The sequence below is a fragment of the Mercenaria mercenaria genome, chromosome 9 (assembly GCF_021730395.1).
Source record: "Mercenaria mercenaria strain notata chromosome 9, MADL_Memer_1, whole genome shotgun sequence".
NCBI lineage: Eukaryota > Metazoa > Mollusca > Bivalvia > Venerida > Veneridae > Mercenaria > Mercenaria mercenaria.
Window position 1 is genome coordinate 78,307,723 of NC_069369.1, and position 26,292 is coordinate 78,334,014.

Consider the following 26,292-nt stretch of genomic DNA (forward strand, 5'->3'; position numbering starts at 1 on the left):
ATTTTGCTTTTCTATAAAAACTTCATGTTCGCGATAGTCAGCGAGATTTTATCTTAGAAATGAATGAAACTTCACACCGTTTTTCCATGATAATACCCAATGATTCACTAAGTTCCATCACTCATACTATCATATTGATGAAATTATGGCCCTTTTTGCACTTAGCCTTCTTGTTCTGTTGATAAGAGTCAGATTTCAAGCTTCTGTTTGTATACACATTTCGCAATTTCCTTCTGTGGAGTAAAATGGATATAAAAATGCTCTTCATACATCTACGTGTCCGCCCATCTGATTAACAGACTGCTTAACCAAACAAAGACATCTTTTACTATAAGAATATTATGTTCATTGATACTTTCTCATTGTATTCGTTCATCTGCATCCGCCCACATTACTCACCGGCTCACGCCTTAAATTGCCACGCGCTACCCCAAAGATAATTTCCTAATGTAAGTATCTTATAGTTTAGAATCTTCTTGATTAAGTGTTTTCATATACAGCCGTCCCTCCTTCATTACGAACAAATGGTTCAAAGAAGCTTGAGGATTTCATCACAGTCGAGCAAAAATAAATAAGTATACTACTCGATTGTAATAGATATTTGTGAGACTCTATTCGTTCATCCGTTCATAATAATTCTAAACATTTGTTAGTTTATAAATTGGTGTTAATCTGAGTCTAATGTTTTGTTCGTTCATGCCTTTAAATTGTTTTGCAATATTTCAACAGCAATATATTTATCATATACGCACCTGCTTTAATGGTGACAGTAAATTCTTGGTCAGTAGTTTTAGGATCTACAGGTGCATTGTCCGAAGCTGTTACTGTCAGTGTGTAAGTAGACTGCGTCTTAGCGTCAAAATTAACACCAGCTGACACCTTTATTTTATCACCATCGAGATTGAATGCAGAAATATCTATACAAATTGAAGATAGTGGTTAAATTGATAAACCTTTACTCACATACTGGAGCCAGTGGTAGTTGCAGTAGTGGTAGATGTAGTAATAATAATAGCAGTAGTAGTAATAATAACTATAAGAATAATAACAACTGTACTAGCAGTAGCACTTATAGAAAAACGAGGTATTCATTCTTGTATGCCGCGATGTTCATAAAAATGTAACGTATGATCCTTCTGCTACTACCTGCTGAAATAAAAAAGCTACGCTGCTGCTACCAACTGTTATAAAAAGTTATACTACTGCTACTAACCGATGAAAAAAGGTACGCTGCTGCTACCACCAGCTGTAAAAAGCTACTCTGCTGCTACTACCGGCTGAAAAAAGTCTACCTGCTACTACCTGTTGAAAATGCTACTCTACTTCTACTGTCTGCTTAAAATACTGTTTTAACTCCACTAACAAACTAAACACTATCTTGTTTCTTATGCCTTAAACCACCACCACTTACTACCGCTACCATATCAGTATTTCCACTACTAACAAAAACACCCACCACCACTACTGCTACAACGAATACTTCTTCTACTACAACTTCTTTCAACACTACAACCAGTACTTCTGCTTATACTACACCATCACTATAATTTAATCTACCGCAAACAGCTGCAGTCACAACAACAACAACTACTACTTTTACTACTATTACCACTTACACTACCTTCATTTCTACTACCACCACTATTAACAACTTTACCTTCACTACCCGCACCGCCAAAAACAACGACAATAGCAATACCTACCACTACTAGCAACTACCACTACTAGAGCTTCCAACACTTCACCAGTCCCGACAAGCGCCACCTACTAACGCTGCCACTGCTGCTGCTACTGCTGCTGCTACTACCACTGCTGCTGCTGCTACCACTGCTACTGCTACTTCTGCTACTACGAGCATAACACTACCACTACTTCATCATCAAAATATGAAGCATACAAAGGCAAGTTATGTCTTCAACTAGACTTTAAAGAAAGAGAAAACTGGACGCATCAAATAAGTATATATAGTGATAAACATAACTTCTATGTTAAATTATTTAGATAAACGATATAAAGCGTCATGAAAACTGACAACATGGCCGGCCAGTGCCGCTGATGATGGTTTATAAACATGTAAAATGTTTACTTTACAGATAATGCCGATGCGGTTTTTGTTGTGTTGGCTTTATTCATTGTTGTAGACATAAAATGAGCCGCGCCATGAGAAAACAAACGTAGTGTGTTTGCGACAAGCATGAATCAAGACTAGCCTGCCCATCCGCGCAGTCTAGTCAGGATCCATGCTGTTCGCTTTCAAAGCCTATTGCAATTAGAGAAACCGTTAGCGAGCAGCATGGATCCTGACCAGACTGCGCAAATGCGCAGGTTGATCTTGATCTATGCTGGTCGCAAAGCCATTATGTTGGTTTTCTCATGGCGCGGCTCAAATACACGTAAAATAGTTCCAGGTAAGATTAAATGACGTGGTTGGCCATTGCCGCTTTTGTAATTACATAGACATGTAATAAAGAAAATTACCAGCCATGGATAGGGTGACTTGGTTATTTGTTGAAGTTTTGTCGCTGTCCGTCGCTGTAATGGTGAAAACTGTATCTCCTGGTAAAGCAAAGTTTTACTTCATTATTATCATTACAATCATTATTATAACGTTCGCTGGTTCCGTCAGTTATCATCTTAAATTGTTTGTTTATAGAAATAAGTTTGCTCCGAATTGCACTTTTATTTAGGTTTAGCTTTCGACTTTACTCAAGGCATTAAAACGTTCATCTGTACATTTGTTTGGAACATTTTAAAGAAACGTACACTACTCAAACGCGAAAACAAGTTTATTAAAACAATAAACATTTTAAGAAACATCAACAAAAGAAAATCAGAAACAGTTCGTCTTGAATATTTAAACAAATTTTACCAATTTGAGTAAATCTATAGTCGATCACATTTTAATGTGCAGTGAATTAGATAACAGTGACTAAAACTGTGTAGCTTGTGATATCAGCCTGCCTATCCGTATAGTCTGCTCATGGTCTGCACTGTTCGCTATTTAGTCAGCAAATTTTCAGCGAACATCCTTATTAACAGTTAATGGTTCTGTCCAAATTGAAAGATGGCAAAGTTCATAACAAAAATTTAACAGGGTAAAGGTAAAGTAATCATTTGGTAACGTTGCATATTTTAAGTTAATACCATTTTTATAGTTGCAAGCACCGTCTGAACGTAGAGATACAAATCTATATATTGCACGAATTACATTATAAGTAATTATTATGTAAAAAAAATCAAGATGTTATTACTGGAGGCTTCAACATAGTTGAAGAAATAATACAAAAAAATTAAGAGCTAAGCTATTGAATATAATGGAAATTATACTTTGTATTCTATTAACAGAAAACAAAAATTTTATCGGCTATTTTTTTCTTCTCTTTACAAATTTCAATAATAAAGTTAAATCGTGCAAAATACAAATTTATTAAGATCTGGTCATGCTCATTATATAATCTGTAAGATACATGATATTGGTAGAATTAATCCCGTTCTATATCGGTCTTTTACTTGATGACTTAAAACATATAGGACCCCTTTCATAGACTGACGATTCGCGGTAATTCATTGAAAGATGGTCGTAAGGTATCTTTTCATTTCCTAATGATTTGAAAATCCTTTTTTAATTACAAAGCGACTGTATCCAGGAATTTTGATATATCAATAATATGAACAATCGTAAATCGATCCATTCAACACATTCCATAAGATTTGAAAAGAACTTTCTTATGACAGCACGGAAGGACACAGACTTTTAATTCGATAGTAAATATCTCATTCGGTATATCGCATGGTACCGTAGAGGGATCGACACCGTATTATTTTAAAGGTAGATTTTGGAATAAAAATAAAACTGCCCATATTTGTACTGATGAGCAGAACGTTGCAGTTGGGACAAGTTCTGTGAACTCTTATTATGCACAAGGAAAAGCGTATTCTTCCAAAAACTCCGAAGCCAGACACTCTGTGCACGTACTGGAAGGACACATTTTTACATATTTCATTCGGAGTATCGCAAGTTACCCTGGAGAGATCGATCAGTAGAATCGATTCCCTATTAGACTGATAGATTCAAACAGCCTAACAATTAAATAAAATAACTTGAAGTATTATGAAAAAGTCTGTCACACAGAGCGATCGGTCCTACTTTTTTATGTTTAATGCAACACTTGAAATTAAAGAAAATATTTGCTAAAATATGCAATGGATTGTATCTGTCTGCTGCAATTTAGTAATTCATCTTGAATGTCAAGTAGTTCTAGACTTTTACAGAAATCTCCAACTAGTGTGACAAAATTTCTGGTATCTTTGACAGCAAAAGTTTCAATCACATTTAAAACGTATGTGATATGACAACAAGAATTGCAAAAAAAGATCCGTACAAACCTTCAGCAACATTGTCTTTTATCTCTGCCGTAAACGTCCCAGAAAATACAGGAGAATTATCGTTAACATCTTGTACGTCGATGGTTGTTGACAAAGTTGTAGAAGTACCTCCATCGCTTACTCTAAAATTAATAAGTATAACTATCAAAGCGTTTTTCATTCATTTTTACAATCGTTACCTTTAATGAGTTAGCTTTAGGAGTAGATCGACAGTTAAATTAAATCAAAGCCCTGAAAGGACTGATAGCTAGTGCTTATTGAGTGATATTTTAACCGGTACACCTGAAGAATCAACATTTCATTGTGCATAGACCGGTCATGATTTGAACAATGTAAGTAGAGGTCTAGACAATGCTACTTGCCAAATATCTAAGCTCTTTTCATTGTGGTTCAAGACAAGAAGATTTTTAAAAGGGGTTTCCCTATACAACTCTGTGTAAAACTAATTACACCAGGATGGGACCAATCTCAACCCTAACCCTAACCCTAGAGCGGAGTCATTCCGAATATTTCGAATGTGAATATAAAGTTTGTAATTATTCTAGAGTCCGCTGATGCTTGTTTTTGTTGTTTAAAACAGAAGTCCTCAGTTGCTTACACACTCACACAATACCAAAATTATACATATAAAAAACAAGCAGATTCGATGAATTTGTATCCCCCGCCGAACAGGTTTGTGGTGAGGAACGGCAAAGAAATATATCCGGCAAAAAGTTAAGGATGTTATTAAGAAGGAAATAATTTCATTAGTCAGGATCAATTTAACAGAAAACAAATGTTTAACACGAATGTTTAAAGTGTACATAATAAACGTATGTTACGCTGACCCTGACTAATAAAATTATTTTGAATGGAATATGTTTCTGTAAGCTAAGCTTTTAGAATTATATGGATTTATTTTAAATATGACCTTGAAATGTAACTAGAACGAAATATTGTGTTTGAGTAGTTTGGCACCAGGTGTCACTGTTTAACATGTACATTTGAACTTAAAAGAACAGATGTCCTTAAGAGAGCACAATGCAATGAAGTGAGAAATCTGGAAGTGAATGGTGGCGGGGTGGAGGGACGGGGTTGGGTGTGATTACAACTTTACATGTTGATAAATATTCACGGAAGGTTTGAAATTTAAAAGAGGGGGTGGGAGTATGGGGGTGACCGGGTAAGGGTACAAAACTTCACATGTTGATAATATATGTTCATGGAAAAAAATGAAAGAAGTTTACTGAAATTCTACGAATTGGTTAGTTTGTTATGTACAAATATGTGAATTTTTAAACAATTAATGGACAATAACTCTAATGTTTCTAAAGAGATCCTGACGAAATTGTGTGTGCAATACCACACTATAGTGATCTAAATACCATTTAGGTTTAAATTTCATAGTTCTAGGTCAAATATGTCACAAGTTCACGTTGTATACCCATATCGGATCCCTCTCTGTAGAAAATAAGAAAACGGATCCCTCTCTGTAGAAAATAAGAAAACGGATCCCTCTCTGTTCGCGCACTGGACACTCCTTGTGCTAAACAATGAACTCCAACGTCAGTAAGCTCGGAAAATCAAATTTTGTGTCCTAAACACATTTTTGTGCATAAAAACATATGGCCCACGGAATGGCGCAGATATATACCATTGCTTTAATATTGTTACATTTGTTTTATCAGTTGACACAAGTCCAAACGAAGATGGAATATAACTGGAGGTACTGGCTTGGATGAACATCGTGCGATGTTTATGAAACTTACAAACGACTTTCTTTGAATATAGCAAATATATAGTACCTTAGATGTGAAGCCGTTGATCCTATCTTATTTGTAAATACACAATATGTGGATATTTTCATCATATTTCCTTAAAAACGTTCTACTTTCGATTTCATTAATGCACGGGATCCCTCTCAGTCGGCTCAATTTTGCCTCACAGGATCCCTCTTGCCTCTCTGCACACGGCACGGAAACCCTCTCGGACACATTTTTTTTACTATCGGCACAGGTGCCCTCTCAATTTTACTTCAGTGTTAGTGTTATGAAATGGTGTTCGTATTTAATAACAAAACAATAATTATAGGTTGTCAGTTATGCACACGTTTTGCAGCGGAAATAGATTGTAAGACTTTAGGAGCGCAATATTCTTCCGCTAAAGAAAAAATATCGATGTTTTCGGTACAGATTTGTGTGCCCGGGCGGACGGGGTTTTGTTATGATAAGTACAGACGTGTCGCTGAACCTTTTCAGACTATAGTTATGCATGAATGGCCTTCCTTTGTATCAAATCAAATTATACAAATTCGCGTTTAAGGGGACGCATATTGCTACATTCACAGTTCATACAGAAATGCGGAAGGGGTGCATATTCAAGAAATCGATGGTGGGAAAATAAAAAACATATTCCTAAACTGATATAATACTGATGGACACCTGTAATATTCAGTACTTTGTGGATAAGGATGCGGTACTATGAATGTAATAGGAAAACAGAGGTCTTTGTGAAAGTACATTCAACACAATATATTAAGCTTTTGTATAAGGAAAAAACAGGTTTTTTATAATAACAGTGTTCCAAATAATGTTGAAGGGATGAAATTTTCTTTCTAACACACCAGGTTTACTTAAACATGTAAAAATTTAACGCCACGTCATTTCAGCTCTGGATGGACGCCATATTTCTCATTGATAAAAAATGTAAACAAAAAAAATCATAGTGGGATTACCATTGCATGGGCATAACATGACATTCTACACAATGAATACCTTAGAACAGATATCTAAGATGCTACACAGGTCAGGTGGGTTAAATGCATAATGTCGATTACTTGAAATTCATCTTGAAAAGGTGGTTAATTTTAGTTTATTTACATGGTTTTTAATTTTCCCACGACTTCTCGGCGATTCACTGCAAATGTATTACTGCGCCGGACGAAAGGCAACTCTTATAAACAACGGGAGACAACTTAGGTGTCAGCATGTGTACGATTTTTAAAAAAAACATGTTGATGATTATAATTTCTTATCAAATAATGAATCCTATTCAGATATTCGTCTTTAATATTAGAAAATTATTAATTTCTGTGGACATTTATCAAAAAATATTACTTGCAGTGGACTACTTTGCGCATCAAACTGGTTTCCGCTTCAGTTGTGAGGCACTTCCGTTATACTTTTTGACAACAATAACAAAACACAAAATGAATCAATAAAGTCACTTATAAACCGATTGCTACTTAAATCAGTGTAAGTATAGTTGTTGTTACAACATTTACATGTTCGTTACGTTATGAGATAAAGTTTATCTTGAACTGCATAATCCATTAATTACGTTTAGATTATATATTGCATTTACAACTTATTTGACCCCGTTTATTTACGTGAATGACAGCATTCTCGTGCAACTCGTGCAAACACAGTTATGAAAAGTATGGTGGAGAATTCAAGGACAAATTATAAATGACATTAAAGTGAGTATAACTGTATATTCGTCCAGTTTTGATCATTGACATTCCTGCTGTGTATTAGTAAGTTTTGTGAACAAGATTAGAATGCTACTTTTGCACATATACACATTGATTGGATCTCTCAACCAAATTCCATACCTTATTTTAGGGATTTTTAAGACAATACATTTTCAAAAGTTTGTAGAATGTGTTTTGATATTTAAGTGCATTGTAGTTCATGAATACCAAGTTAAAAATTAATAATGGCAACATTTCTAGGCCCTTATTGTAAGCCACTAGACTTCTGTAACGATAAATGTTTCATGTATTAAGGGGAATATACTCTTTAAGTTTTGGAATGTGGCATTCCTTGACCACCGTATCTTTTCTTATGCACTACTTTGTAAACAAACTAAATAATGAGTTTTAGCTTACATATGCGAAATGAAAAGCAAGACAGTGAACTTTTTCACATTCTTTCTTTAAATTAGAATCTGTAGGAGATTGATAAATGTTTGGACACGGTGAAGCACTATTATTTTCGCACAAAAAAGTATTAATTGTTGACTTTGAATGTACACAATAAGTCTTATGTAATTCAACAATAACTTTCTTGTTTCAGTTTTTCTCATTTTTATTTTAGTCAGCAATCCTTTGTGTACTTATAACAGTTGAAACAGTATCCATTTCATGTATCAAAACTTTGTACTTTTTTTGCAGGTAAATTTTATCATACCCCACCCACTTTTTTCTAATTTCAAAGTATGCGTCCCCTTAAAAGTTATTTGTGTATCACTAAGATATCTACGGAACAGCATTAGTGCCAGGTGCGTTTTCTTAATAACTCGAAATTTCGACTTACGTAACTCGAAATTTCGAGTTACTATCTTGCCCTTTTATCAGCAAAATTTGAACGCCCGTCCGTCAGTCAAAGACCAAAAATGTAGGCCTAATGGACGACTTTTGACTCTTCAAAGTGGAATCATCTATATACACATCCATATATTGTACCGAACATGTAGGGACTTGAACACATACTACCATACATCAATGTATGACCAACCATAGCCTCTATAGCTATTCCAGTTTTCAAACTGTATCCATGATATATACCCTCATTTACATGTATGATATATTCCTGTGTTAGGGACTCGAACTAGGTCGAAACCCTTCAAGATATGGTCAAAATAGAGAAATATTCTAAGTTTGAATATTTCCCGGTCAATTTCTATGACCTCTCTTCAAATTCAAGGTCTGTCCAGGTACCCAATCTTGGTTAGTCTAATAATTACACTTTCATTTAGGTATGTCTATATTTCATTGACATATGGGCTCAAACTAGGTCGGAAACCTTCAAGACTGAAGCATGGTTTAGGCACCAGAGGTCTTCCTCCAACATTAAAGCTGGGAAGTCGCCTGTGTCGGTGCAATAAAACCCAACAAAATCAATAAATAAAGAACATGGTTTAATTAAATTGAGATATTTTCTATGAGCAAACGCTGCCATATGACCCTGTAGGGCTACCCAATGAATGCACCTGGTACCTAATCTTGGCCAGGACCTATACATGAACGTAAACAATTGTAGTAACTCGAAATTTCAAGATACGTAGCTCGAAATTTCGAGAAAGTAACTCGAAATATCGACTTAGTAACTCGAAATCTTAACATAGTAACTTAACAACTCGAAATTACGAGTTGATAAATGACATACATCTGGCACTAATGCTCTTCCGTAGAATTATTATTAGAATTTATTACTCTAACATCGAAGTTGAGGGTGCCGATGCCGATAGAAAATTTTGTCGAAGAGGGTTCCCGTGCCGGGTGCAGAGAGTCAAGAGGGATCCTGTGAGGCAAAATTGCACCGACTGAGAGGGATCCCGTGCATCAATGAAATCGAAAGTCGAGCGTTTTTAAGGAAACATGATGAAAATATCCACATAAAGTGTGTTTACAAGTAAGATGGGATCAACGACTTCACATCTAAGGTACCAGATATTTGCTATATTTAAGAAAAGTCGTACTTAAGTTTCATAAACATCGCACAATATTCATCCAAGCCAGTACCCTCCGTCTATATTACATCTTCGTTTGGACTTGTGTGAACTGATAAAACAAATGTAACGATAAAAAAGCAATGGTATATAGCTACGTCATTCCGTGGACCATATGTTTTTATGCACAAAAATGTGTTTAGGACGAAATAATTGATTTTCCGAGCTCACTGACGTTGGAGTTCAATGTTTTACACAGACAGTGTCCTGTGCGCGAACAGAGAGGGATTCATTTTCTCATGTTCCACAGAGAGGGATCCGATATGGGTATACACCGTGAAGTTATGAAGCAGAAATTGCCGTATTTATAGTACCAAATATAGTTAAGACTAGAAACGTCTAAGGGCCATTACTTGGGCAATCTGACTGGTACTTGACGGGCCGCATTTTCCTACAGTGGTGAACATGTATATGAAGTTTTATTCAAATATTTCCAACCACTTCCTTGATATGGCTCCGGACGGACGGACGGACGGAAAGACGGACGGACGGGCGGATGGACGGACAACACCATAACTATATAAGAAATAGTAAATATGGGACTATGTTTTTAAATGTCCAGAATATTTGTGTGATGCGGTCACATAGCAATAGAAGGAAAACTCAAACGATGCTAGGTTGAAACTTGGTAGTTAATTTAGAGCTATAGCCAGTTGCTAAAGCACTGACTAAAAAGGTAATCAGAAGAATAAAGAAGTTACCATACATCGGGTGAAGATCCTTATAAGTATTTCGAACTACAATCAAATCATGATATAATTTTATACATGTACTTTACAGCCTTTTTTATGTTTAATGAAGTAAAATATATATCACAAATTTGATGGCATTAGAAACTGTAAGAATCGACACGGTTCTCAATAAATAAAAAAAAATGAATAAAAAATAAGAAGCATGACCAAATATAGTGTGTTATTTGTAACAAAAGCTGAAAAACAACTCTGCAAGTAGTCTCATTAGTTGCCCTTTTGCTGTACATAGGCGTTAGAAAATTCATTTTTTAAGTTATACAATCAACACTTAAAATTGTCTTTTGTAAAATAAACACAGACATACTTCTACTTTGTGTACTTATTTTATAGATGCATTATAAAATTTATCACTTTCTTATTATTGTTTATATAAATTTGCTTTTGCTCTGTTTTAATTTTAAGGTGTATTTCCGTGCACAACAATGTACACATTGTGTAAGTAGTAGTTATTGTTCAAGGAATATGTCTGCATTGCGTTTATAGGCCTGTGAGGGATTTGTAAACCGAGCGAGCGTAGCGAGCGAGCTTTTCAAATCTCCTCACAGGTCTATAAACACAATGCAGACCTATTCCGAGAACGATAACTGACATACCTACATGCTTCTTTGATTTACATAGTCCAGATTGGTTTCGGATTTTGTATAACGTTTTTTTGTAACATGTATGTATGATTAGAAACAAATAATTAAAAGAAGGAATACGACCAATGTGTGCTACAATTTATCGGATATTATTGATATAACAAAATGCCCAATTTGCTACGCACCTGTAAATATATTTGTCAGCAATTAGGAAATGACCTTTGTATTGCATGAAAAAAAACGTGCACATTTGGAAAACATTGAGAAGATTACAGTCTCTTTCTGAGGGCAGCAATGTGTGTCTAGTCAATTGGTTAGAATTTGACGCGAATGGTATTTTATAAGTTTTTCGACACATTTGAAGAAACTGCAAGTTTATTTAGTTCTTTGATTTGCTACTTAAATATACATTGCCGTATAAATTTTATCATTACATTATTACAAGAAATGCATGTCATCCGTATCACGTCAGCCAGTAAATGGTGCGTGTCCATTACGTTACAAACAAATAGCGTAATTGGGTTCTCTTGAATAATCTTAGCAGGCTGGACATTTCTCCAAAGGGTATATCATCTCGACCGGGATAAATGATAAACAACGATCGGTGTAACGGGGATAACAAAGGAACAATAGAAAACACTAAAGTTTTGATAACTCTTTATTAAGAAAGTGCTAAAACTCATACCATCATGATAAAATACATGTATAAAAGTTCAGCTTTTTCACATAAAGAAAACAGATAAAACTGCATTGATGGGGGCAGTACGTTTGGGGTTGGAAACTGATACAGCCAAACATACTATGGATTACATTGTATCTATAATGCTACAAGAAGAGGTTGTTATGGAAGAAACAAGACGCAGATGCCAAATATCAGTGTGCGCAAAAATACATACATTTGTCCCTGGCAAAGCATTTCAAAAATAAAAATCGGGTATTAACAGCACGTGAATTGCCTTGTTTGCACACGATTTTTCTCCCGTTAATACATGGGCGGATCCAGTGAAAAAAGTAGTTTTTATACAAGAATACTTAAAAACTGCCTTTCAAATATGTTTAAACTGTTAATCTTATTTCAGACACGTCCGGAAACGTTATAAAATATATCACGAACATTTAACTGGGTTATTTTCTAAAATATAACTTTGTCATTTATGTTCCATGTTATTTGTACGGAAAATCGTCACAATTCCATTAGCAGATTAATAATTTACTTGTAGGAAATTTGTGGTGTTTGTATTTTTTGCAATTATAATCATTGTCGTTACGTTTTTGTTACGTTTCTGTTTTATAAAGCTTTCTCCACCTAGACAGAAGAGTATACCCGTTTTAAGTTTCAGACAAATCTCAAGACCCGTGTAAAATTAAATGTTAAAATTTTACAGCAAAGTCATGTTGATATCAGTTTTTAAGATGTGTGAAACAGGGTCAAAACATTTTATTTAAACCGCACTTTTTTGAAACAAGTGATATTATTATTTACGGAGTCAATCACGCACGCACCATGAATTGACTTGCACGGTCTACTCATGCTTCTACTGCATTGTTACGATCGCTTACGCACAACCTGTAAATTAAAATTTAATCTTTGACAATTGTGTAAGTGTGTCGACTCTTTGGCACAGTGGTTAGAGCATTGGACAAGCAATCGAGCGACACAGGTTCGAATCCCAATACAGGCACATGTGAGTTTTCGTCGTAAGCATTTTCGTGTAAAAAGTAGAAGTAGGTAAGATTCGGTAATTGTTATAGACCTCTTAAGTGGTCTATAAGAAGCCGGTAGGTAAATACAGTAATATTACCAAGCGTATGATACTCACGCGACACCGGTACCAGTGTAACTTAACGGGTATGTACTTATTTGTTATATTAATAGTAACCAGTAAATTGTAGCACACATGGTCTTGTTCTTTCTTTTATTTATTTGTTTTTTTACCATACATATATGTCACAAATGTTTTACAAATCCGAAATCAACCTGGACTATGTAAAAAACAAAGAATCATTTAGGTAAATCGGTTATAATTCTCGGAATAAGTCTACGCTTGCTCGGTTCACGAATCTCTCAGTGCAGACCTATTCCTCGAAAAGTTATTACTTGGTAGATATAGGTAAACTGAATATGAGTTGGATGACCATAACTTAAAATAATGTACGTTAACATTTATAGGGATTTAATTCTCGTTGTACTGTTAAATGTGCTTTATGTAAGTGAAATTATGGATTATCTGTACGAGATTTCGTCATTCTTGATTTAAACGGAAAGCCGTTTCATTTACATTGTACATCCGAAGAATGCCGAATTGTCCTACGGAATTTGCCGAATAACAATACGGTTACCCTACGTCAAATAACACTACCGTTCTTCACCTTCCAGACTCAACTGAATCGATACTTACCTTTCAGAAGAAACTAAGCCCTAATGGATGACCATTTGAAGGTCTAAATTGTAAACAACTTTGATAGATTTTAAGGAAAAAGAAAAAATATCTTTAATAAACGCATTCATAGTGATTTCTCTCTCTCTCTCTCTCTCTCTCTCTCTCTCTCTCTATATATATATATATATATATATATATTGCGCAATCATTTGAATTTGTATGGCGTATTCTGCATTACATCACAAAACGGTTTGTAAACATACTTTAATTCTAAAGGATATGGTTAACTTAGATCACAAATTTATCCTACCCACATACAAGATATGGCAAAAAATCGGCCTGCCTAATAAACTTTGCTTTATCTAGTCAGTGTCAAGATCGCTTTTGCGGGAACTTTTGAAATCACATATTTTATCACATATTTTATCAAAATTTTGCATTGAAACCATCATCATTGTATTGGAAATGTCTGAACTTAGAAAATGAGTGGTCAAATCAAAGGTTTTTATCTTGAAACAAAAAAGTTATCGCTTTTTTCACTTTTACAGCACTTCAGCCGGAACATTCTTTCCCGAATTGTTTCATTAAAACAGTTATCATTGTATTGGAAATGTTCTAACTAAGAAAAAAAAATGGTAATATCAAAAGTTTTTATCCAGAAACAAAAAAATATTGCATTTTTTCAATTTTATCCACAACTTGAATTGTACTTGCAAACGTCAGATATGACGTCAAGTCTGCACGCTGTTGCTCATTCCAACGAATTTTTCCCAATTTTCTGAGCAGGTAGGACAAATAGAATATTAGATTACTGTCTGAAAACATTGTACTGTACTGTACTGTTTATTGTATCGTTTGATTGTATGTTCAATATATATTACCTGTACCAGGGCCGGTGGCCATATAGTAATAAAATGTTTGAGTTGAGTTTGAGTTGAAACATTTAAAATGTATTAGGCTCGTCTACGAAAAAGTATATGGCTCGGCAGAGCCTCGCCAAGTATATTTTCTTCAACTCGCCTAATAAATTTAAATTTATCAGCCAGTAACCTAATATTCTCTAAATAGTTTTAGTTAATTTAGTCAACAATTACTAGCAACTTACTCTAGAATTATAGGGTACTGAAGTACAACTCCATCTTTCTCTGCATCGAAATAGTCATTAGCAACACTAGCTTTAACCTTTAATTCTCTTCCGTTTATTTCGAACAGCTGTCTTGTTGGGGCCGCCTGTAAATAATCGAAGTATACATAAAAGATTGGCATTAGAACCGAAAAAGTGGAAATAGGGGCTAATGTCGATTTAACGGTAATGCGGGGAATAAAAGACGGTTACTATTGTTGAATAATCATAAGATACATACACTATTTTGTGCCAAATTAAAGATAATTTTACTAATGTTTTTCATTAACTATCTGTCACGTGACATGTACCTCAGAGAAATAGTTAACGACTTTGTGTAATCATAAAAAACGGCACCCAAATCGTTTTGAAAACATGTATGGCGCTGACACATACACTGACGGAAATGACAGGTAAAACGAAAATTGCGGCTACAAACGAACAGAAAAATGTATAATTTAGAATGTTAGAAAATTAGTATAAGAGTTTGAGAAAAAAGGAATGAAGAAATACGCGTAAGGGTGTTAAGTTCATTTCACGAAATTAGTTTTTAACAAAACAAAAATATATGTACGTTTCAAAAACGCGTTTTCTTGTAATTCTTTAGTATTATTGCCAAATTAAAAAAAAAAAGTTAAATCTAAAAAAGTGTTTTTAATGGAAATATGAGTTCTAGCAAAATTTCCCAAATGAAGAAGAACGTGTACTGTTAACTTTTAGGCTGCTGGTGGCAAGTGATTCTGCTTTTGCGACCAGTGCAGACCAAGATCAGCCTTTTCTGCACTGTTCGCTATTCAGTCAATATTTTTTCAGTGAACTCCTCTTAAAATGATTGATGGCGCTGTCCAAATTTAATGATAGACCCGTCAATTTGAGAAATTTAGCAGGTTAAAGGTTAATTAAACTGCTAAGTTTATCATTTAATAAATTTCTTCCTATCAAACGTATATCAATGTGATTTCAAGTACAAGATAATGTTTCTATAAAGAACAACATGCGGTAATATCAATGCAATTATCCAATATATGTAAAAGCTAGAATATTTATTGATTTCTACTAAAAATGTCACAACGCTCGACGTGACGTACAGCAAATGCGTTTGTAATTCTAACATGGTCGATTTGAATTCTGATAAACAAGAAGATAATCAACCGTTTATATTTCTGGGAAAACAATGTTGACGCGCGGACAGTATGAAGCATTTATGACGTCAATTATGACGTCAAATTGCCGTATGCGTCCATACATTCTCTTTGGGTAATAAAGTCCACATTAATTGTAAATTATGTCAATGACATGTCGAATAACATAAGGGCTTTTTGATTTATCGTTCATTACCGAGTATCGTTCAGATGCTTCAGTTAATAACCATGAGGGCTAAGAGACAACCTTCGAAGCTTGATATTTGTGTTTTCTTTTAATGTGATAGCAATGCTTAAGATAGTACTTAATATATGTATGTGGCATGTCCAAACGGAAAATAACGTGACGATTTTCGACGACGTTTACGACAATATATGTATTTGTATATCCATTCTTCTGATAAAAAATTCATGAACTTTTTCGATTGATTTAATGGTTTATTCTACACGTGATTCATTTCCTATTAAACAAGAGCTTGAAACATGATTATTAACAACAATTCATGTTCGACGTCACATTATACGTCTTAGCGTCAAGCTGCGTAGCGCGCCTGGACAAAAACGTCGAAAACGGGCAAATATTTATGCATGCACAAGGTGTACTTTAAAGTCCTTGATACGTAGATCGAAATACATATTTATTTAGTGATTGCTTTGAATTAATCATGTTTGTCGTTCAATGCGTAGATATATCATCGGTGCGCCCTCGTGATATAATTCTTCGCATCTGACCAAACAGTGTTTATCAGCACAAATCACGATGATTATTTTTAAATAATGTGAGTATGAATAAATTACCACAGAAACGCTATAAAACATTGTTGCCTTAAAATGACGTCATGGACGTCATGACGTAACGTGTCAGTTACCGCGCAAAACTTTTATCTTGAAAGTACGTAATTCCCAGCAGTTCTTTTTATTTGAACTATTTTTAAACAGCCATTATTTGCCGAAATATTTTAACGAGTCTTTCGCTCTGAATAATGATCAATATTTAGCTTCCTTTATGCTAGATATATCGAAATGTTATGCTGATTGTAAGAAAATGGATGATGGTAACTGATGTTATTGGGATTACAGTTTGGTGAAAGATTACTTAACACGGCCATATTCAAATAAAAATTGGGCAGTTTGATTAGTAATAACTTTTCTTCAGTTTCCGTTGATAATCTGTTACTTATATACTAAAACTAAACTTTTAAATTGTTAAAATTTCAGTACGAAATTGTGATTTCTTAAATCAAATTAATGTTACCATGGAAACAAAGCCCGTGGCATATATATCTTAATTTAAAATTCAAAGGCGTTGACAGAGAGGATCAATTGTCTTCCTTACCGGTGAAGATATATTTCAATATCTAACTGAAAACAAACAAATTTTCTTTTTTTATTTTATGCTAATTGGTGAAGATCAACGAATTTTCTGTTTATTACATGCTTACATATTCATATAAGACCAATACTTCATGATGATATTCGGTTTTATTTAGGCTACCATAATACATATGATGCATTCGCTTAATTTCCATGGACACTCAGGTACATTGATATCGGATATTGGTGATTAGGTCCTTGAAATCAACACGACGACATTTAAAAAAAAAACTGCATTCTAAATTTTTTGTTTAAAAATCAATCCGCGGCCAACAGACGGTAGTTCAGTAAGCATATTTAAACTATTCGGGTCAATGCCGTCAGTTCGTTGAATAACCGGACGCTTGCTTTGTTTACAACACGCTGAAGATCAGATAAAAAAATCACGAAAAACGTAAACAACTGGGGAATATCCGAAAGTCCTCGGAAAATCAAGCTGCAGAATTGAATATCATCATGGATTTAATGAAAATATTGGTCTAGGAGCTGTATAGCATAACCGAATAGGGATGGAAGTTGGAACACAACTGGCTCAGTGGGAAAGGATTTCGACGAAAATACTGGCATATTACGTAAGGTTGAGTTGATGTCTTGTGATAATAAACTAAGACAACAACCAACTAAATGTGTTGTCGCCAGTAAAATCTACATACGATAGTGATGAACCGATGAAAAGTGGAGGAAGCACGTATCTATAGCTAAATGAATGGCAAGGCCAAGCAACCAAGGCAAGGTAACATTTCTAGAGCATTTACTCTTATTTTTTTTGCAAACTTTGTTATAGCTAGCCTGCCCTATATAGGATTGTCTAGCTGTACATGACTCCTGTATGGCTTGACTATAAGAATTATCATAGGGTACCCAACAAAGGTAGTTAATTAAAGAATATATTTCAATGGAGATAATGTTATCTGAAAGAAAAAAGAAGTTCGACACTGTGAGTGATATAGAGAAATATCTCACCGATATTTTTCAGTATTTCACCATGTAGCATTAAATAAATAGAGGGTATTTGTTTGTTTGCAGTGTGATATCGAAATCTATCTTCACCGATAAGGGAGACAATTGAATATCAGAAATGTCTCCTTTATCGGTGAAGATATATTTCGATATCTCTCTGCAAACAAACAAATCTTCTTTTTGTTTTATGCTAACTGGTGAAGCTCAACGAATTTTCTGTTTATTATGTGCTTACATGTTCAAATATGACTAATACTTCATGATGTTATTAGGATTTATTTAGGTAACACGCAACATGGGAATATCCGAGAGTCCTTGGAAAATCAAGCTGCAGAATTAAATATCATCATGGATTTAATGGAAATATTGGTCTAGGAGCGTTATAGCATAACGAATAATGATGGAATTTGGAACACAACTGGCTGGGTGGGGAAGAATTTCGACGAAAATGCTGGCATATTAAAGAAATATTCCAACAAATGTTTCATTGGAATGTAAGTATTTGTAACAGGAAGTGGATTTATTCTGCATAGGTGATTTTTTTGTTTGCATTTTTGTTATATCGATGTTGCCTCTGTATTCGTTTGAAATCAGGCTGCAAAGAACTTTTAAAAACAGGTGACCGGTGTAATAATGCATTTTTATGATTATATCTTTTAAAATAACCGATATTCACTGGTTTGTCCGATAATATCCCCATGTCCGATAATACCCCGATCGACGTTATTGAGAAGATTCATACACAATTCTGTAAAAGAATCTTAGGTGTGCAATATCAGAAAATACCGGCTTAATGTTAAGTCAAAATCCTAATTCTATAATGTACAGTATATTTGACTCAGAAAAAAGATTTATTAATAGTGCTAACTGTATACCAATGGGTTAAAGCGGTGAAAAGAATTCTTAATAGCACAGGATATAGTAACCTTTGGGATAACATAGATATCAATGTAAACTATTTCCCATTATTTCGGAGAATATTAAGAGATCATTTTTTCTAAGAATGGCATGGGTCTGTAGTTAGCTCTCCGAAACTTGAATATTACATTAAGTTTTAGACAAATTTTGAATTTGAACCATATCTATCCTTTATTAATGATGACTATCTAAGAAGGTTATTGACTTGTTTTCGACTTTTTTTTCACATTGCTTAGCCATAGAAACTGGCAGATATACTGGAACTGAAAGAAATAATAGAATATGTGAAAAGTGTACACACAATTTAGTAGAATCAGAATACCATTTTCTGATGACATGTCAATATTACACAAAAATTAAATGTAGATATTTACCAAGATTTTGTCAATCTTGCCAACTTTAAAACTGTGCCCTGAGGCAAAGTCCATGCAGATATATGAAATTGGGTACGCCATACTGAAGAATTGGGTAAAAATCGATTCTATTATCTTTCCTTGTTTATCGAGATCAACGCGATACATTGCTGTCTCCCTTAGATCGTCTAGCTAAATATCGATCACTATCAGATATTTTTAGCGAGTGTTGCAAACCGTTATGGTTCGGCTATCTCCGCTCATCATATCACGGGAGGTGCCGATCATAAATAACTAGGATCTTAGAGATCTACTGTAAAAACGTGGGAAGTGGGAATTTATTTTACACCAATTTTAAGTACCGGTAAAACAACAACAACAAATATAGTCATCTTTATATTTACAAGGTTACATACAATGTAACAACTTTGTTTAATTTTGTTTTTCATTAATGTAAAATACAGAACGGAAATATAGAAGACACTACGTTATTTTATTCTTTTATTTTGCATGGTATATCAAAATATGATCAATCATTTTCAATTATAATAAATAGATGTGAAATACGTATTTTTTTTTGTTACATTCAATGGAATTTTAATTGAAATGAAAATTTAACTAATTAATTAATTATTTGTATTTAATCATATTTAATTTGTCAAAACTAATTTTGCTATGTAATGAACATTTGAAAAACATATTGTCACACACTCATAATAATAATAATAATAATAATAATAATAATAATAATAAACATCAGAAAAACAAACTAACAAATATACTTTACAATGTAAATGGTATCTAAATTAGGTGATAATTATCAGTCAATATCCTGAAAGTGTAATCTTTTAACCATACTAGTTAATTGCCAAACATTTATGACATGTATGGCCACAATGTTGTACATAATAAGGTAATGATCAGCCTCATATCATTATAAACAAGTAATCATATATTAGTTGTTAAATAATCATGATTACAGCCTAATTGTCTTCATTAATCGATTAAATTATTAATCATTAATCAGCAAAAAGTATGACTAATGATTAATGATGATTAATGAAAAATATTAATCGATTATTAATCATTATGATTACTTAAATCGATTACCCCATGTCTGCCTACTTTAAATATATTTTCTGATCTTTAATGCAATAAAATGATATTGTATTATATTGTATATTCTTTTCCATCAAAGCTAGAATGAACGCCTTGAAGCCAAAAAGTATATTTATTTATTTATTTATTTATTTATTTATGCTCAGAATAAAAATGCGGCTAAGTTTTTGTCAGCATTTGACCGTATTCATATATAACACTCAGATAAAAACTTCCACCGTTTTTGTAAAGTGTGCACATCTGATGAACTGGCTGTAAAATATTTCTATGTGAGTTCAGCGATTACGTAGTTGAATTCATAACAGATCAGCAAAATAAACAATAATAATAATTTCGCCCAGGTATTTGCACATCGTAAAAGTCTTAATGCTTTCGTTTCGATTAAGGCTTTTGATTTGGTGTGTTCTATTTTCGGCTGAGATCGATCGCTCACTGTTGTTTACATCAAAATAGATTTATATATCAATATCGTTGTAGTATTAGGCAAACCTTAGTTTAATACTTACATGTCTTCTCCATTCTACAAGATTTTTTTTCCTTTCCATTCATGTATGCTCAATTTCATAAACTGAGTGAATAAGAAACTTAATTTTGCTGACGAAATTGTTATATATAGGTCTTTTTCAGCATGTAATTATGGAATATTATATCTAAAATGCATTTGTTGTTCACATGTACATATATTTTGTACATATTGTTTTCTTATTTGTATTTAATTGTATTGTATGATTCATATGCTCTTCGTCATTGGAGGAAATAAAGAAATATATAGCATGTGTATTTTTTCAAATTTGAATTACGTGCCGCTTAATCGCTGTCATTTTTAACTTTAGCTTGAAACAAAATAGGGTGATATGAATAAACTGAAGTATGAAGTATTAAAGATCGGTACTGTTTCCAAACTTTTATGCAAATATTTAGAACCTGGGTCCCTCGAAACATGATCTCTCAGAGTCTGTTTTAAAACAGCACTATCAAAGAAAATAAATAAATAAATATATAAATATAAAAAATAATATGAATAAACGAGAGGGTGTGGGGATAACAATCAGCATCAGCGTTTTGATGATTAATTGCTAAATTCATTTTTTTTATTTTAATCATATTTGATGGCTCTTTGTTACATACATAAAATAATACAAGCACATATTTTTAACACAAAAAAAACCCCAACAAAAAACAATTAGGTCGGGCTACAGTTATCTCAGCATCGGCATATACAGCCATTCCCACAATGTTAACGTTCATCTTATCGGACCGAATGATACACTGGTTGGAGCTTCGGCCGTCAATCCAGCTGTCATAGGTTTGGTGTAGGCACACACCTTTGATTTTAAATATGTTTCAGCAATATTCGTCAGCAGGCAGGCCCTTTTGTAAACAACTGTAAACTATGTTTTTAAATACAAATAAATACAGATAAATACAGATAATAAAGTAAAAGAGTAGACTGTCGACTTACACTTGCGTCCATGTTGAACGTTAATGTTGCGTCATCGGTATCTGCATCGGTGGCTGTAAGTGTAAGCACTGTTTCGTCTGCTTGAACTGTTTCTAGTAAAGTGATAGTATGGTTGTCGTCTGCAGCGTTCGGGCTAGGCTTTACAAACACGGGAGCCTCTGCTGTAATGTGTAGAATCGTTCTTACATTATTTTGTGAAATGGCATATCGGCAGCTTTTACATATAGAAAATAGATTATTAACAAATCTGATATTTTAACTAACTGGTTAAAGACACTGCATATTTCACAAACATAGTAGTAAACAGTTCAGTTTCCTATGACGAAGCCATTTCAAAACAAGAGCTCTCGGTAAAACTGTTTTATACTATGTTGAAGCAAATAATGGCAGACTCGGTTTGATTCAGTCTGTTTATGAGTGGTAATGAATGGTCCCCCCACATCTCCTAGCACCGGCTTCAGCAGGCTAATATTATGTTATAACACAACAATCGAAACTTAAATAAAGTTGCATTGATATAGCAATATTTAAATTTTTAGATCAGTTTGTGCAGACTGTCAGTAATATACAAAAACAAAGCTATGCTGAATCCAGGCTGGACAAATGCCATATGAGGCTCAGGTCAATAATCCGGTGATCAGACAAATATCGAAAGTGACTGCTTAAACTTTTTGTTTAAATAATACCTATCTCTCTTTACTGTTGTCTGAAACATTTAGATCCAGTCTGAAACATTAAGATCCAGTTACACTGACTGACTTTTCTTGTACGATCTCGTACACGATAGGATATGTATTTATCGTATACAATATGCTATTTTCCCCCAAAGATCTAGTCAGACAAATGTTTTTATTGTATTTCGGAACTTGTAAAAAAAACAAAGTATACCACTGAATAATCTGACACGATAACTTTAGAGCACGCTTTTGAGCATGCCTCCAAGAAAATTTACCAAGGGTATCGCCATGTTGGAAAACGGTTCAGCGTCATTTGCATTATACAGTGTACGGAAAAATGTGCCTGTTTTTTATTTGCAATTTCGGCCAAACGGTTAGTTTTATTTTATATAGCTAAAGATAATATTATTGTTTGTTAAACATTAAATAATTTCTTCGAATGAATGTTAATACAAACGTACTTCAAAGGTGATGTTGGACAGGCTTTAGTTCCAATTTCTTTAAAAACGTGTTACTAAAAATCGACCTGGGCATCTTACAGTAAAACAAATTAATGCGTTGATTATTAGTGTTGTTTTTATAAATAGAGGCCTTGGATGCAGTACTGGATAAATATAAACCAACAAAAAATTAATAAAAACTGTGTATTTGGTCAAAATACTAAGAATACCTTAATACTAGAGTGCATAATATTGGAGGAGTTTTATATTGAAACTTGAAATGAGGCATGATAAAAATATGATCTTTATATAACTTTATATACATATATTTTTATATAATATTTTTTATACAATAATCCATATCTTCAAATATGAACTAGATGAGTGTCCATAGGACACAGGTGCCCCCACTCCTGTCACATTAACATGGTTTTATGACTCAGGTTAAACAATTTTTAAGATGTTTGCAACACAAACTTTTAAGAAAGTTATGGTTTTCTTTTTCACTTAGTTGGCCATAACTGTAGCCTAGCTGAGTAAAATCCTAAAGAGAACACTTCATAGGCTATAAAACAATCATCTAATGTTTTATGATTCTAGGGCAAGTACATTTTAACATACATGTTTAACAAACATTTGTTTGAGTAAGTCTGGACAAGAAGTCTGGTCTTGTGTAGTGAAATAATGACTGTAGGTAAAATATTTTCGGAGCTACGCGCGACAAAACATTAAAATGATAACTTTTTCCTAGGTTAGGGGCCATAACTCCTACAATACTGAATGAATCCGGACGCGAAACCCCAGGTGCACAACTGCACATGCTGACCAACATTCCTGTAAACTTTGGTGACTCCAAGTCAAATACTTTTGGAGCTACGCGCAACACAACACTAAAATGACAAATTTTAACTAAGTCAGGGGCCATAACTCCTACACGACTGAATGAATCCGGACGCGAAACCACAGGTGCACAACTGCAATGCTGACCAATATTCCTGTAAACTTTGGTGACTCTAGGTCAAATACTTTTGGAGCTACGCGCGACACAACATTAAAATGACCAATTTTTACTAAGTCTGGGGCCATAACTCCTACACGACTGAATGAATCCGGACTCGTTCTTTCGCGTATAATATTGCACTTCTAAAGTCGCGCAATATCACCGCTGCAGAACTCGTGCATATATCCACATACAAAGTTAATAACCTATAAACATACACAAAAATCAGGATACGGGCGCCGACGAGTGTATGAGTCAAATAGCTTGTACCTATTCTTCAAATAATCGAGGTAATAAAATTCTACTGCGCCCATGACATTAGAATTTGACTTAGCCAGTGTGCTGTCCAATAACTGCTATCCGGCAATGGTACTTGATGCTCAATGAAATTTGCATACAGTGTCGCACTTAGAATGTGATGTAATCAGGATATGACGTAATCAAAGACGAAACAACAATCTGTAATGACTTTCTTTTATGCAATAGTATGATAATAGAAATCGGTCCGTCCCTGGGTGTCAAATTATCCTTAGAGTAAACTCAATGACGGAGTTTTGTTTGGATTAGCATGGAAAAAGTGCTTTACTGATTTAGATTTTTTAACTTTCAATACAAACAAACTTCAGTTAAAATAACAAACTATATAAACAGAAAAGCGCGAGAGAGAGCGCGCGAAAAAGCAAACGAAAAAGACAACATACGCAATTAAGCGCGAAATGATTCGATGCAATCGCACCAGCCATGTTGCCACATCCCCACACCCATTCCACCCAGAGTTCTCAAATCAGATATAGAGTCAGACGAACAGTAGGCAGTGCTGGCAAGCGATGTGTATTTTATATATGTCTTTTGTTCTTCTCATCATTTAGTGAGCCAATATAATGAAGTAATTTTTGAGTACTAAGAGGATGGAATCTACAAAAAAAAAAGGCGACGGGCATTGGCATCAAGGCGACGGGCATTGGCATCATGGCTTCATTTTAAAAAAAGGAAATGTTCCGCATCTTCAAATTCATGTCCACAAGAGTAATCAGGACAGTCGCGTAGATGGTTAAAAAAGAGATCATTGTTTATGTTGCTACATCGATTTCTAATACGAGTTTGAACGTCATTAAAGAGTCGTTCTCCTATTAGATAAAAAGACGGAACAATTGCAGATTTGAATTTGCTCTTCAGTTTGTTCTTAATTTTGTTAACATTGCGTGTTGGAAGGTCAAGGTTATTCCATAGTTTTACTGAATCGGGTATGACTGATTTCGTGTAAATGTTAAGACGTCTAGGCACTGTAACAAAGTTAGTATTATTTCTAAGTTTATAATTGTCAGAATTATGAACTGTTGGTGGAAAAATCTCGTAATCGGGAAGAAGTCCTTGTTTCTTTTATATGCTAATATCAATTTCTGCATAATTCTACGATCTGCAAGGGAAATCCAAACAATTACCGTAAGTAAATTTTGAATGGATACAGAGCGAGTCAAACCAGTAACTATACGAGCAGCTTCATACTGAAGTTTTTCAGAGTGTCCTTTTCATATTGTGCACAGCTCTCCCATAAGCTATCCAATAAAACTGACGCATACTCAAACAAAGGTCTTAGAAACGATATATAAATGTTTTAAGAGTAGATCTTTTAACTTGGAATTTAACATTCTCATCGATCCGAGTACTTTTGATGCTGAATTAGTGATATTGTTTCTATGAGTGTGCCAAGAACCATCATGACTAATTGTAAGACCAAGATGTTTGTGATCGTCAACGTAGTTTTAAGGAGTATTATCAAAAATTAAAGAAGGTTGGGCTTTATCTCTAGAAGAGAAAAATAAACTTCTGTTTTGGAAGGATTAAATTTTAGAAGCCACTCTTTCGCCCAGTCGGAAATTTTTGCTAAGTCTGAATTTAAGATAGTTTCTATATAAACGGAGTCTGCCGAAGATATAGCAAGCAAGCTATCGTCAGCGAATAGTCAAGCGGTACTTATAACAGAATCTAGCAATATCATTTACATATACATTTGTACAAGAAATAAAAGAGAACCCAAGACCGATCCTTGAGATACGCCTGCAGTTAGTGACATACAATTTGAAAACGATTGTCTTACAAATACTTTCTGAGATCTATTTTCGAGGTAATCTGT

The 26,292-nt window shown here is 34.1% G+C and overlaps 1 protein-coding gene across 1 annotated transcript in view; it reads right to left on the bottom strand.

The window, feature by feature from the left end:
* LOC123547534 (protocadherin Fat 4-like) overlaps window positions 1-26,292 on the bottom strand; it is a 125,864-nt gene that overhangs the window by 83,624 nt on the left and 15,948 nt on the right. The window contains exons 7-11 of the mRNA XM_053550666.1: window positions 22,042-22,202; window positions 14,696-14,820; window positions 4,387-4,508; window positions 2,479-2,556; window positions 753-917 (exon numbers count right to left, since the gene is read on the bottom strand). Coding sequence (XP_053406641.1) covers window positions 753-917; window positions 2,479-2,556; window positions 4,387-4,508; window positions 14,696-14,820; window positions 22,042-22,202 — 651 coding nt within the window. The remainder of the gene's footprint in view (window positions 1-752; window positions 918-2,478; window positions 2,557-4,386; window positions 4,509-14,695; window positions 14,821-22,041; window positions 22,203-26,292) is intronic.